A 13,832-nucleotide genomic window follows, 5' to 3' on the forward strand; every position below is an offset into this window, starting at 1 on the left:
CTTGAGAGCTTTCTCCAAGGTCCGCCTCGCACGTACTTAATCTCGTGCACTACACTGCGTCACCACCTCCCCCTCGGCTCAGTTTCATACCCGAGGCAACGACGGAGAGGTGAGTGTTTGCTGTGCGTTTGAAACCATAGAAATAGGCGGGCTTGCAGATAGACAGATGTATACATGGATATTTGTTAAGAGAATTACTTTGTACTTTATGATGTACCATCCATGGCTCATAGTGTGGTACTCTGTTGCTGCAATTACCTTGTGAGGCATCTCATTTGAGTCAAACCAGATAGTTGTGATAGATATATCTTTATCTTAAGAATTTCCCCTTTTTTTGCATAAAATCACGGCCTGCCATATTGCCATTTTTCTAACACTGATGAAACGTTCCTTTTTTGCTTGTTTAGTCTGAATCTGAAGTTATATTCAGATCTATGAGCTTATTTTCAGTGCGTGGCCTCCTTTACCCTGAGCGGTTGCCAGGTGAGGTGAGGTTCTTCCTCCCTTCAACTAGGGTGAGTGAACATTATCAAATAAACACACAACTTACATAGCAATATGCGACAGTTGTTTATATCTCTAACCTTGTTTTGTTTTTGTTTCCCATATTGTACATACAGGAGAAGATACACCAATTTTCTTTTGAAAATTGGAGAGTGGATGTAGATTTTCTATCACATCATACTAAGTAAGTGTTGCAGTAGTACATCATAGGTCCTGACGAAAGCCGGTAAAGGCTGAAACATGTTGACCAAATAACACACATGGTGAATAGCAATTCCTTGCATGCTATTATTACACTGCTTTTAATCATACCGCATTGATGGACAGCCCTAATAAAGTTTTTCTTATGACATCAAAGTAGGTATTTTTAAATCACTTGGATCATTTTCCTTTTCTTTCTTTCTATTTTGAGCACTGCAACTTTTGCCCCTTCAGCTTACACACTGTCATCTTCTTTGGTTGAAAGTTCAACCAGTGGGTCCAATATTAGGTAGCCTCAGATTTTTTCTGAGGAGGAACCTACAGGACACCATCTTCCAACGCAAATATCCCAGATGACGAAATTCCACTTTTGAGTGGGCTGATGGGTACTTTTTCTAGTTTTCATACTTTGCATCTTCTCTCTCTCCTATTGGTATAACAATGTTACCTCTCTGGACTAACTTCGTGGTCTTAGTATGAATGTGGGACACTTTTAGGTTCCTTTGAATCTAGTTAATTGAGACTTTTGGTACCTTCCGTGTGTTTAAATTCGGCTGGAGTCGCCAATGGACCCGGGACAGGTGTGTAAGCCAACGGTAACTGCTCAGGCTCCATCGGAGCCGCAGGGGCGGTGCCACATACCCACTTAGCCGCGTCCCGTGACCGGCGAGGGGATGACTAAGAGCAAAGACACTTCTTCGACTTTTTGTGCTTCGCCTTACTTGACTCCGAGTGCAAAGACTTCGAATGATGGTGTTTGCTCCGCAACTGGGCTTTCGACTTCCCATGAGACCGGCACCTGGAACGACGTGGGGCCAACTCCCGGACCTCCAGCCATTTTCAGGACCGCTTCACCAAAGTTTTCGGGGCCATGACTCGGCAGAAGAGACACTCACGATGCGGGTCTGTCAGCGACATCGTGCGCGGACAGGCCTCGCAAAGCTTGAAACCGGGCATCTCTATGCACCAGGAGTAAGTTTTACTTACAATTTAATCAAACAAACACTTAAGTCAACTAGTTGACGGGATAACACTCTCCGGATCTGCACTTGCTGGTGTGGAAAAAGAAAGAACTGACGTCAGCGCACGTGGGCGCGTCTAGGTAGTTCCAGTGACGTCATCTCAGCGAATACGACACCAACGACGCACGCGGAGCTGTACGACGACACCTATCGACGCGCTGGGGTACTGCTGACGAAAGCTTTCCGGATCCAGTCTGACGCCTGGGGATATTCTAAGGTAAGGAATCTATCACTAACGGGTCTCTTTCAGATGCTGGCAACTCTAGAGATACAGGGAGATCAGACACTGCCCAAGTACACTCTGTTGTTGTGCAACACCAGCCTCATGGTGGATAGAAGGGACATAAGCTATGGGGCAGCAGAAATACCCAACTGTGGAACAATGCACAGCCAACATTCACTGGTGTATGCTGGCAGAGAAACCAGTCAACAAAACCTGTGGTTGCCAAAGTAAATTTGAGAAAGTATGGGGCCCATGGCAATTAACACAGACTACCTTCCCTATTTTTGTGAGAAAATAAAGACCTAGGAAAATACAATGTAGATCAATCCTGTAACAGTGAGGGGACATATGGGGGGACTGGACATTGGTCGGTGTATTCATCAAGGGGAGAGGAGAGGTGCGAAGTGGCTCCAAGATGTGCCACATTGTGTATTGCAATTTTTGTGAAATGTAAACGATCAAAAAAAAAAAAAAAAAAAAGGAAGACATGCCAGAAGTCTTTCACAAATGACGGATGTATAAGATCCTGCACAATCACCAAAATAAATCACGGTAGGGGAACACAAAGGTGTGCAGCCATAAGATGGTGGCTAAACGAGGTAACTAGAGGCCCTGGATGCTGTGCCGACACAAAACTGATGTAATTAACAAGGTTGTAAGGATGTACATGGTAATGAATTAGGAGGTAGTATTTTCACGTACACAGAGCTGAATATTTTGAGTTGGACCTGTATCAGAAAAAATGCTTGTAACAACATCCTTATTATATAACAATAAGTTGAAATCATATGCTTAGCTTAGGTTCTTAATTCGATTTATGCAGAAATGCCTACTCTGTGATTGGTTCCCACCATATTTTTCTTTGCAAGCACAGTGAAGTCATAGTGTTTCTTTCAATTAAATCTAAAGTAAGTAACAAGGAAACCGGAGGTTATAAACAAGCGTGATGCAACAAGTAAGACAATCTTCTTGAGATGCTTACGGTTGTGCACTCACTGCAAGTAGCATAAAAAAATTTAAAAAAAAGGTGCTTATGTACTTAAAAGGATATAAAAAAAAAAAAAAGCACATGGTAAACCCCAACAGCACATTTGAATACTGGACTGTTGGTCCTTATGGACAAATGTATACAAGATCAAATACCTACCGATGAAACTAACACATTGTCGAAAACAATATAAAATCTATAATGGATAAAAATACGTATATCTTCATGGCACAAATCATACTTCAGACAGTAAGCAGTGCCTAAAACAGAGTATTCAGCTTTTCATGATCTCACAGGTGTTCCTAAAGAGCAATTATTTGCACAAACCAGGGCAAGACCACAGCAAAGCTACCGTAATGTACTACAAATACAACTTAATCGACAGCAAATCTCCTTTTATGGAGTCTTGATGAGCTACCAGGCAGTTAGCTCCAGGACAACAATCCACTCAACAAACACCCGTCCATTTGGAGGGTTGTGTTACCAAGTCTTTTAAGCCGCCTACTGCAAAACAAAAGCCTTGGGGTGAACTTCAACACAGCCGAAAATATTTCACACATCTGTCAGATAGAATAACAGCCAGTAAATCCAGACAGACTGAAAGAAGAATTAAAGAAGCTGCTTTAGCAACTGCTGCCATGGGGATTATGTTCTAAACACCGACCTCCTTGTACTCTGCAACAATACACTCATTAAGTATTGTCTGAAATGGGACTTATTCTCTTAACATGGATTATCTTCTGTTTACTAAATGATTTAACACCGTGCTTTTCAAATGCAGATTAGCTCAATTTGCGACAAAGTAAAATAAATACACAGATTTACAGAAAAAATCTCTTTAGCAATAATAATTTTATTGAAAATAGGTTTTTTAAAAATCGTAATTGTTCATTACAAATAAAAAAATATATAAAAGTGAAACAGTTCTGAGGTACATTTACATACCCTCATTTTAAATATAAAATGACAAATAAAGCAAGGACAATTCAAATAAAATTATATTTAAATAATAAAAGTGCATAGCAGATGCAGGGTTCAAACTCTTATTTCTCCCACATGATGTCCTCTTTCTTCAAGGTCATTTGCAGTTTTTTGACATTTTTTAACAGCTGGAGGGAGCTTGGACTTTCCACTGCAGATCTGCCTTTGCTGGGCGCTGCTCTTCCGCTTGGACTGACGAGCAGCTCCTTATTTCCACTTGGTCGCTCAGCTTTGTGTTTAAAGACAGTTGAGCTCTTCTTAGCTTTTTGAGCTCTCAGTTTTAATTTCTTGACCTAAAAGCAAGAACAGTAAAGGATTTACTCTAGACAGCACTATTCGTAGCTGACAGATGACAGCCACCTGCCCTGCCTACTTTATTTACTTTTCTGGCATGTGTAAAGCTCAGCAAGCTGGGATTCATCTACCTTCTCATATTGGTGAAAATGAGCCCATGCACAGATAAGACATGAATCTAATATGGGACACATACTGAAGAAAACACCATGCTTACCTCGGGTTGGGCAATAAAGTGATCTACGCAGCCAATACTGCAGTTTGAATATTATGAATACTTGTACACAAGGATTCTACAACAAAGTAAATACTTCTCAATGGGTTGTAGCTCACATACCTAGCGGTAGGACATGGATCCATGCAACGTCCCTTTGATAAACTTGTTCTCACATGCAGTCAAATATTGGATAGAACAGGACATTAAACATCCTATGTCTAGACTATCCAAGATGCTAATTTATACTAGTATATAAAACGAGATGTACTAAGACCACGGTAAATTAACATCTCGAATTCAGAACCATTTTATAAGAAGTTCATCAACCGGATTAAATCAGCAGCGGAAATTCAGTCAGGGTAAATTCGAACAGGATGAAAACCCTATTAAATTGAAAAATCAAACTGGAAATTAGATAATAACAAAGCAGTGTAATACTAAATTTGGCAACTTGGAAGGAAAAAGCCAAAAGAGTGCTCTGATGTTTGATAAAATCTCACCCTTAAGAGTAAACAAAACCCCAACTACAAATTCCTACAAACCAGCAAAAACAATTTGAAAAAAGTGGATACCTTGGGATATAAAAAATACACAACAAAGTTACTAACAAAGCAGCCTTCTCCATAATACTGGTTCTAAAAATCATCAGCTTTGAGGAGCCATATGACATAAGGTATGAAAGAATCCTGTTCACATCCTTCTAAGCACAAGACTCTATGACATATTGGTGGTAATGAACAGAGTTTCATCCTTTCTCTAGCTGGCCAGTCTAATGTAATGGATACATTGGTCACTTGCATGGTACAGTCAAATGACTGAACTGTGTCTTTACAAACAAATGCAATTGTCTCAAATCGTTTACAAATGAAAGTGTGTGTGCAGTCACCTACAACTGCGTGAGACAGTAAGATTGCATTACATTAGCCATATAGAAGTACCTTTGTTGCCATACGGAAGAATTGTTTCACAGGTGAAAATATGGCACCCAAGTCCTTGTCCAGAGAAGGCACTCTAAAACTGTGGGGTTGAAATGTGTCAACCCTTCCATGCCAGTAAACAAGTGATTTGATTGATCTTAGACTTCATTTGGGCAACAGATCTTCTCTTTCTAGACTATTGACGCAACACGTTAATGACATGGGGTTAACAATAATGTGACACAATTTGACTAATTAACCCCATCATGTGTACTTAAAATCTCAGGCATGGGTATAACAGCTTTTACTTATGTTTCCACCTCACCATGACATTGAAAAATCGTAATTTGCTTATGTGAACACATTGGTTTACGGATTGATCACATGTGACTGCTGTTTCTTGCTATTTTCTTTCAGATTCAGTGGATGTAAATGAATCAGTATAATGTGTACTTTAGAATACCTTCGTGCTTGATCACTGGCATTGAATAATAAAAAAATATTAAAATTATTGTTGTGATGTATTCACCTTTGGTTTACTAATGCATTGAAGGTCACTGTCTAAGTTTACAAAAGTATAGCATGTGTGATAATTATTGTTTGTATTTGTGTTGGTGGTCCTGCCACTATGCTTTTATAAGGACCAAGCACCTGAATATGTACACTGAACAATGCCCAAGCACTGCCCATTGGCCTTGGGAGACACCATTAGCAATCAAAAAACAAAGCAAATGAGCTGTTTCCTGGATGAGGATACGGAACAATTGCATCCACAGTAGAAAGGAAGACAGTTTCACTTCAATATCAACTGAACCACAGAGTGTCTATGCTTCTTACACACCCTTTTCAATTTGTGAACAAATACAAAAGTTGGCTAGACAGAGGAAAGAAACGTTCAAGGAGTGTGTAGCAAAATCGCCTTTTCTGCTAGGTCACTCCAGATGGTTTACCTTTTTCTGGACCCTATTATTGCTGGCTGTAGGACTCAGTGCACTGTTATACTACTATACCATAGTAAAGCACGTGTGCTTTTCCTCCCTATTTGGTTTATTTAACTCTCCTACAAGTCCATTGTATACAATACCTAAAGTGAACCTATGGCAAGTTATTGGGCATACGCTGTCTGATATATATATATATATATATGAAAAATGCCTTTCCCGCTAACAAAAAGTCTACTTTTATATATTCATAGGTTTCCTGAAAAGTGTGCCTTATAAGCACACAGAACTGGGTACTAATACATTAAAAAATAAAGGGGAGCACAACATATTGGTGTTAGTGCGCTCTCGCAGTGCAGTAAAACCTGAAAGCTGTTTCACTACATCGTCCTTGCTAGACTTTGCCCTAATAGGCCTACTTTCTGCCTACGCTTAGGAAAGGTCCAGAAAAATGTTTCAGCGATATTTCGGGCTCTGTCTTTAAAATCTAACTCAATGGTGAACTCATATTTATGATAACTTAAGCATTAAAGAACAAGTTACTTACCTTCGGTAACGATATACCTGTAAAAGACATTAGTTGTGAATTTGTTGCCTTAGAATTACCCCAAGGCGTCAGACTGGATCCGGAGATTTTTTCTCAGCAGTACCCCTGCGTGTCCGTAGGTAGCGTTGGTTGACTCCCCATTCGTCGTTGGCGTTGTGATCGCCGCAATGACGTCACTGTATCTACTTAGACGCCGCCTTTGCGTGCTGACATCAGTTCTTTACACAACATTCCATGGCAGAAGCGCAGAGCCATTCAAGACCCTGACCACTGGTGCATAAAACTAGGACCCTGAAAGGGAGTCCCTTACTTTAGAAGTCAGTTCACAGAACAGGGAGGATGGGTGGGGCGGTAAGGAATCCATAACTAATATACGTCTCTTACAGATATATCGTTACCGAAGGTAAGTAACTTGTTCATCTTACCTTAGAATAGATACCCCAACAATACCAACCCCGGAGAAGGGTCTGCAAACTAAGTTCACACCAGGAAGTCCTGAAGAATGGAGCGGCCAAAGAAGCTGTCTCTTTGGACTTGGAGGTGCAATGAAGCCCACGTGGCTGCCTGGCAGATGTCATAAAGCGGGACTCCAAGTCGCAAAGCAGTAGTGGCTGCCGTCAGCCTGGTGGAATAGGCGAGCAATTTTTCGCCAATGAATAACCAATTTTAATACAAAGAACAACCAACCGAGAGATGGTTAGCTTTTGCACAGCCTGACCTTTCTTGGCACCCACATAGCCAAAAAAGAGCAGATCATCCACCTGGAATTGTTTTGTGGTATCTAGGTAAAATTAGAGCGCACGTTTTGGTTCCAGATGGTGGAGCCTCTGCTCCTCTTTAGAAGTATGCGGGGGTGGGACGAAGGTGGGCAAAGTAATGGTATGTCCTATGTGGAAAGAGGTAACCACTTTGGGAAGAACAGAAGGTCGAGTTCAGAGAACAACCTTGTCCAGATGAACAGCAAGGAAAGGAGGCTTAGAAGAAAGAGCCTGAAGCTCACTCACCCTGCGAGTAGAGGTGATGGCAACCATAAAAGCAATCTTTAAGGTCATGAGTCTGAGAGGACAATTATGTAGAGGCTCGAAGGGAGCGCACATAAGGTAAGTTAGAACAAGGTTCAAGTCCCACTGGAGCATTACGAAAGGAATAGGTGGAAACAGGTGAATAATGCCCCTAAGGAAACGATTTACAATAGGGGACTTGAAAAGAGAAGGCTGATCAGGAAAGCAAAGAAAGGCCAAAATGGCCGAAAGATAGCCCTTGAGGGTGCCCAGAGCAGAGCCCAGATGGGCCAAAGAAAGTAGAAAGAGGAGAACCTCAGAAAGGGAACAGAAAGGGGACCCACAGCCTTTGCTGCGAACCGGGCCACAAATTTGCTCCATCTACAGGCATATACTGTTTTAGTAGAGGGACGCCTTGCTGCCAAGATAACATTACAGACTTTAGGATGTAGGTCGAAGGCTGTCAACTGTCGCCGCTCAATCTCCACGCAAGGAGGTGGAGGCTGGACAGGTTCGGGTGGAAGACCGTCCGCTGCTGCTGCGACAGAAGATCCTCCGGAAGGGGCAATTTGATCAGAGGATCGATGGCCATGTTCAAGAGTTCGGATTACCAGACTCTTTGTGCCCAGTCAAGAGCCACAAGAATTACTTGGGCCCAGTTGCGCTTGTTCTTCAGCACTCTGGGCAGAAGTGGTATAGATAGAAAGGTGTACTCAAGACCGCAACTCCACTCGCGACGAAAAGCGTCACCTAGCGAGTGCCGCCTTGGAAATTCCAAAGCGCAGAACTGCTGACATTGCGCGTTTTCTTCAGTGGCGAATAGATCTAAACAAGGCTCTCCCCACCGCTGAAAGAGACCTTGCACCACCTCCGAGTGAAGACGCCATTCAGAATCCATCAAGCACCGGCGGCTGAGTTCGCCATCCCGGCATTCAGGGAACCTGCCAGATGTTGACCCCACTAGGGACATGCCCTGACGTTCCAGCCACTTCCAGAGACAAAGGGCCTCCTGGCAGAGGGCCCACAACCCCACTCTGCACTGTTTGTTGCAATACCACACAGCGGTGGTGTAGTCCGTGAACACCTGAACTACTCTCCCTTTGACAGAAGGAAGGAATGCCTTCAGTGCAAGACGAATCGCCTGGAGCTCCAGAAGGTTGATGTGGAGCCCGGACTTTGCCGGAAACAAGAGGCCTCTGATCTCCGCCTCCCCCATGTGGCCGCCCCACCCAAGAAGTGATGCACCGGTCACCACTGTGAACTCTGGTTGGGGAAGGGAGAGGGATCTGCCGTTGACCCAATCCTGGTTTGTTAGCCACCACTGCAATTGGTGTGCAGTGCCCTCTGAAATCTGGATGCAATCGGAAAGATTCCTCTGATGCTGTGCCCACTGGAACTTCAGATCCCACTGCAGAGGGCGCATATGCCACCTGGCATGTTCCACCATCAGGATGCAGGAGATCATGAGGCCCAGAAGCCGGTCATTCTGACCGAAACCCAGGATAGAGGCAGAAAGATCGGAATCATAGCCCAAATATCAGACTCGCTGTTCGGGAGGATAAGCCTGAAACTGCCCTGTAGCCAGAACCGCTCCGATGAAAAGGAGCTTTTGAGAGGGAATCTGTTGTTATACTGCACGTTGATAGTAAACCCCAGCGAATGCAAGAGGTCCGACGTAGTCTGGAGGTGGGGGGCCACTGGGTCGTACTCGCCTTCAACAGCCAGTCGTCGAGATACGGGAAGACTGGAACACCTGATCTACGCAGATGAGCTGTGACTAACGCCATAAACTGAAAATGCTCGTGGCCCACCGTGAACCGTAGGTAACGCCAGGGGGCAGACAGGACAGGGATGTGAAAAGAGGCGTCCTGCAAGTCCAATGCTACCATCCAGTCTCCAGGGTCAAGGGCAGACAGGACCTGAGCCAATGTCAACATTTTTAACTACTCCTTCCGGAGAAAGCGGTTGTCGTCCCTGAGGTCCAAAATAGGACGCAGGCCTTTGTCCTTCTTGGGTACCAGGAAGTAGTGGGAATAACAACCACAACTGATTTCTGGCACGGGGACACGCTCAATAGCTCCCTTGGCCAAGAGAACTGTAACTTCCTGACAGAGAAGGGCCAAATGATCCTCAAACATGTGATGGAGTGTGGGTGGCATGGAGGGAGGGGGTAGTCTCGAAGGGGAGGGAGAAGCCCCTTCGGACTATCTGCAAAACCCACCTGTCAGGCTGCGCCTCTCACCAGGCCGGGTCACCCCCTTGCTCCTCCTGCCGCCTCCTGCTCCTGCCAGCCAGCCCTGCTCCTGCCAGCCAGCCTTGCTGCATTTTTTCCGCCTCCGACGCCCCCCTGGTCCCCCGAGCGGCCCAGCCACAGCAGAGCCGCCCGCTCGCCAGTTCCCGCCGCTGCTCGCCACAGGCCCCGCCCACCACCCGCCCATTGGCCGAGCCGCTCCCGCCGCCCAGCTGACCCGCCCTCACGTCCCCCTTCTTATGACGCCCCCAGAGCGAGCGTGCAGCGGGAGAACCGACTGAGCGCCGAAGGTGCGCCAAAGGTAAGCCCGTCTGTGCCCGTCCGCGCCTGGACCGCGCCCAGTGCCAGGACCCCTGGCCCTCGCAGACCCCAGCCCACCCGCCGGACGTACGACGCCGCCACCCTCAACGCACTTAACACCGGCCGAATCCCGGGATGCTACCGAGCCACCCCGAGACGCACCCACGGACCCTTCTGCTGCAACGCCTGCAAGTTCACCTGCATCCGGACCTGCACTACTCCAGCACCGACCAAGACCAAGCCGAGCAACAGCAGAAGCCACCTGAAATGCATCCTGCTCAACACCCGCTCCGTCCACAGACACGCCGTCGAGCTCTGGAACCTGCTCGACACAACCTCACCAGACGTCGCCTTCCTCAAGGAAACCTGGATGAACGCCTATTCAGCGCCCGACATCGCCATCGCCATCCCAGACGACTACAAGATCATCCGGAGGGACCGCATCAACCAGACCGGAGGAGGCATCGCCATCATCCACAGGAACACCATCCGCATCACGACCAACACCGACGACACCCCCGCACCCGCCGAACACCTGCACTTCCAGGTCCACGTCAACCCCAAGACCACCCTCAGAGGCACCCTCATCTACAGACCCCCGGGACCACGCACACAATTCAGCGAAGACATCGCCGACTTCATCAGCCCGCATGCCCTCCTCTCCGCTGACTACATCCTCCTCGGAGACCTCAACTTCCACCTGGAGAACAACAACGACCGCAACACCACCACCCTGCTGGACAACCTCGCCAACCTCGGTCTCAAGCAGCTGGTGACCACCCCCACCCACTACGCCGGACACACACTCAACCCAGTGTTCTCATCCAGCAAGGACATCGCCTTTAGCCACGCCACCGGACTCCACTGGACGGACCACAGCTGCGTCCACTTCAGCTTCAGTAGGACCACGATCCACCACCACCAGCAACAGGTTGCACGCAGGAGCTGGAACAAGATCACAGCCGACCAGCTCGCGACCTCCCTGAGCATGAACCCTCCCACCAGCGCAACGAACCCAAGCCAGGCGGCCACCAACCTCGCGAAGTGGATCAGCAACTGCGCAGACGACCTCGCCCCCCTGAAGCCCCATGGTTCACCGGCGAACTCAAGAGATCCAAGGAGAACTGCCGAGCCCTCGAGAGAACCTGGCGCAGATACCCAACACCAGACAACATGACTGCCCTCAAGCTCGCCACCCGAAAACACCACCAACTCATCCACGCCACCAAGAAAACCGCATTCAAGGAACGACTGAACAACAACGCACACAACAGCAAGGAACTCTTCAACATCGTCAAAGAGCTCTCCAACCCCAACGCCGGAAACAACGACATCACCCCTTCGCGAAACCTCTGCAACTCCCTCGCCTCCTACTTCCACAACAAGATCGCGGACATACACAACAGCTTCAGCACTCAACCGACGCTCGCCACGACCGAACCACCGCCCCCCACAACCACCATCCGCGCCTGGACCCCGATCAGCACCGAAGACACCGTCCGCACGATGAACTCCATCCACTCCGGATCTCCGACTGACCCCTGCCCTCACCACGTCTTCATCAAGGCCGACGCTGTCATCGCACCCCACCTGCGGGACATCATCAACACCTCCTTCGACACCGCTACCTTCCCGGAGAGCTGGAAGCACGCCGAACTCAGCGCTCTACTAAAGAAGCCATCAGCCGACCCCACCGACCTCAAGAACTACCGCCCCATCTCGCTGCTCCCGTTTCCTGCAAAAGTCATCGAGAAGACCGTCAACAAGCAGCTGGCCGCCTTCCTCGAGACGAACGGATCCCTCGACATCTCGCAGTCTGGCTTCCGGGCCAACCACAGCACCGAGACCACCCTGATCGCAGCCACCGATGACATCCGAGCACTGCTTGACAACGGAGAAACAGCAGCCCTCATCCTCCTAGACCTCTCCGCGGCCTTCGACACTGTCTGCCACCGAACACTAGTGCAGCGACTCAGCAACGTCGGAATTCAGGAGAAGGCACTGGAGTGGATCATCTCCTTCCTCGCCGGGAGGACACAGAGAGTCCGCCTCCCCCCGTTCAGATCTGAAGCCACCGAAGTCATCTGCGGCGTCCCTCAAGGCTCCTCGCTCAGTCCTACCCTCTTCAACCTCTACATGAGCCCCCTCGCAGACATCGCACGCCAGCACAACCTCAACATCATCTCCTATGCCGACGACACCCAGCTGATTCTCTCCCTCACCAACGACCCCGCCACCGCCAGAGCCAACCTTCACGAAGGGATGAAAGAGGTAGCCGAATGGATGAAGAACAGCCGCCTGAAGCTGAACTCGGACAAGACGGAAGTCCTCATTCTGGGATCCTCACCCTCCGCCTGGGACGACTTCTGGTGGCCCCCCGCCCTAGGCAGCGCACCCAAACCAACAGACCACGCACGCAACCTGGGCTTCATCCTGGACTCCTCCCTCTCCATGACCAGACAAGTCAACGCCGTTGCCTCGTCGTGCTTCAACATCCTGCGCATGCTACGGAAGATCTTCCGGTGGATCCCCACCGAGACCAGGAAGACGGTCACCCAGACCCTCGTCATCAGCCGTCTGGACTACGGCAACTCCCTCTACGCCGGAACCACCGCCAAACTCCAGAAGAGACTCCAGCAGATCCAGAACACCTCAGCACGACTCATCCTGGACATCCCCCGTCGCAGCCACATCTCCGGACACCTGAGAGACCTGCACTGGCTCCCGGTCAACAAGAGAATCACCTTTCGACTCCTCACCCACGCACACAAAGCCCTACACAACCAGGGCCCAGGATACCTCAACAGCCGCCTCAACTTCTACGCTCCCAAACGCCAGCTTCGATCGACCAGCCACGCCCTTGCCGCCGTCCCCCGCATCCGAAGAGCCACCACAGGGGGACGGTCCTTCTCCTAACTCGCCGCCAAGACATGGAACTCCCTCCCGAACCACCTCCGCCTGACCCAGGACCACCTCGCCTTCAGGAAGCAACTCAAGACCTGGCTGTTCGAGCAGTAGCGGACCCCCCCCCAGCGCCTTGAGACCCTGTGGGTGAGTAGTGCGCTATATAAATGCATTGATTGATTGATTGATTGATGTTGTGCCAGTGGGGGATGTGATGGCGAATCCTGCTGCCCACTGGCAACAGGTGGCCCAGAAAAGTCAGACTAGGAAGGTTTGGAGGCCGCTGCAGAGAAGGCGCTGGTGGACTGGCCCTCCCGCTGGCCCGAAAGTCCACGACACTGGGTCCTGCCGCGCAGAGGCTGGGCAGCTTGCGCAGTCCTGTGGCTCTAGGTGAACGTGGTGGGGCACCTCTTCCGTAGCCACGAAAGGGGCGAAAAGCAGACTGTGCGGGGCAAGAGGTGGTAGCGAGGCCCAAGGATCTGGCCGTAGCCCTAGAATCCTTAAAGCGCTCTAGCGTGTTGTCCGCTTTTTTGCCAAACAA

The 13,832-nt window shown here is 48.4% G+C and overlaps 1 protein-coding gene across 3 annotated transcripts in view; it reads right to left on the minus strand.

The window, feature by feature from the left end:
- Positions 1 to 3,771: 3,771 nt before the first annotated feature.
- CEP57L1 (centrosomal protein 57 like 1) overlaps positions 3,772 to 13,832 on the minus strand; it is a 140,745-nt gene continuing 130,684 nt past the window's right edge. For all 3 annotated transcript variants that reach the window (XM_078648405.1, XM_078648407.1, XM_078648406.1), the window contains exon 12: positions 3,772 to 4,212. In XM_078648405.1, coding sequence (XP_078504531.1) covers positions 3,982 to 4,212 — 231 coding nt within the window. In that variant the 3' untranslated portion in view covers positions 3,772 to 3,981. The remainder of the gene's footprint in view (positions 4,213 to 13,832) is intronic.

This window comes from Lissotriton helveticus, chromosome 6 (genome assembly GCF_964261635.1).
Source record: "Lissotriton helveticus chromosome 6, aLisHel1.1, whole genome shotgun sequence".
Taxonomy (NCBI): Eukaryota; Metazoa; Chordata; class Amphibia; order Caudata; family Salamandridae; genus Lissotriton; species Lissotriton helveticus.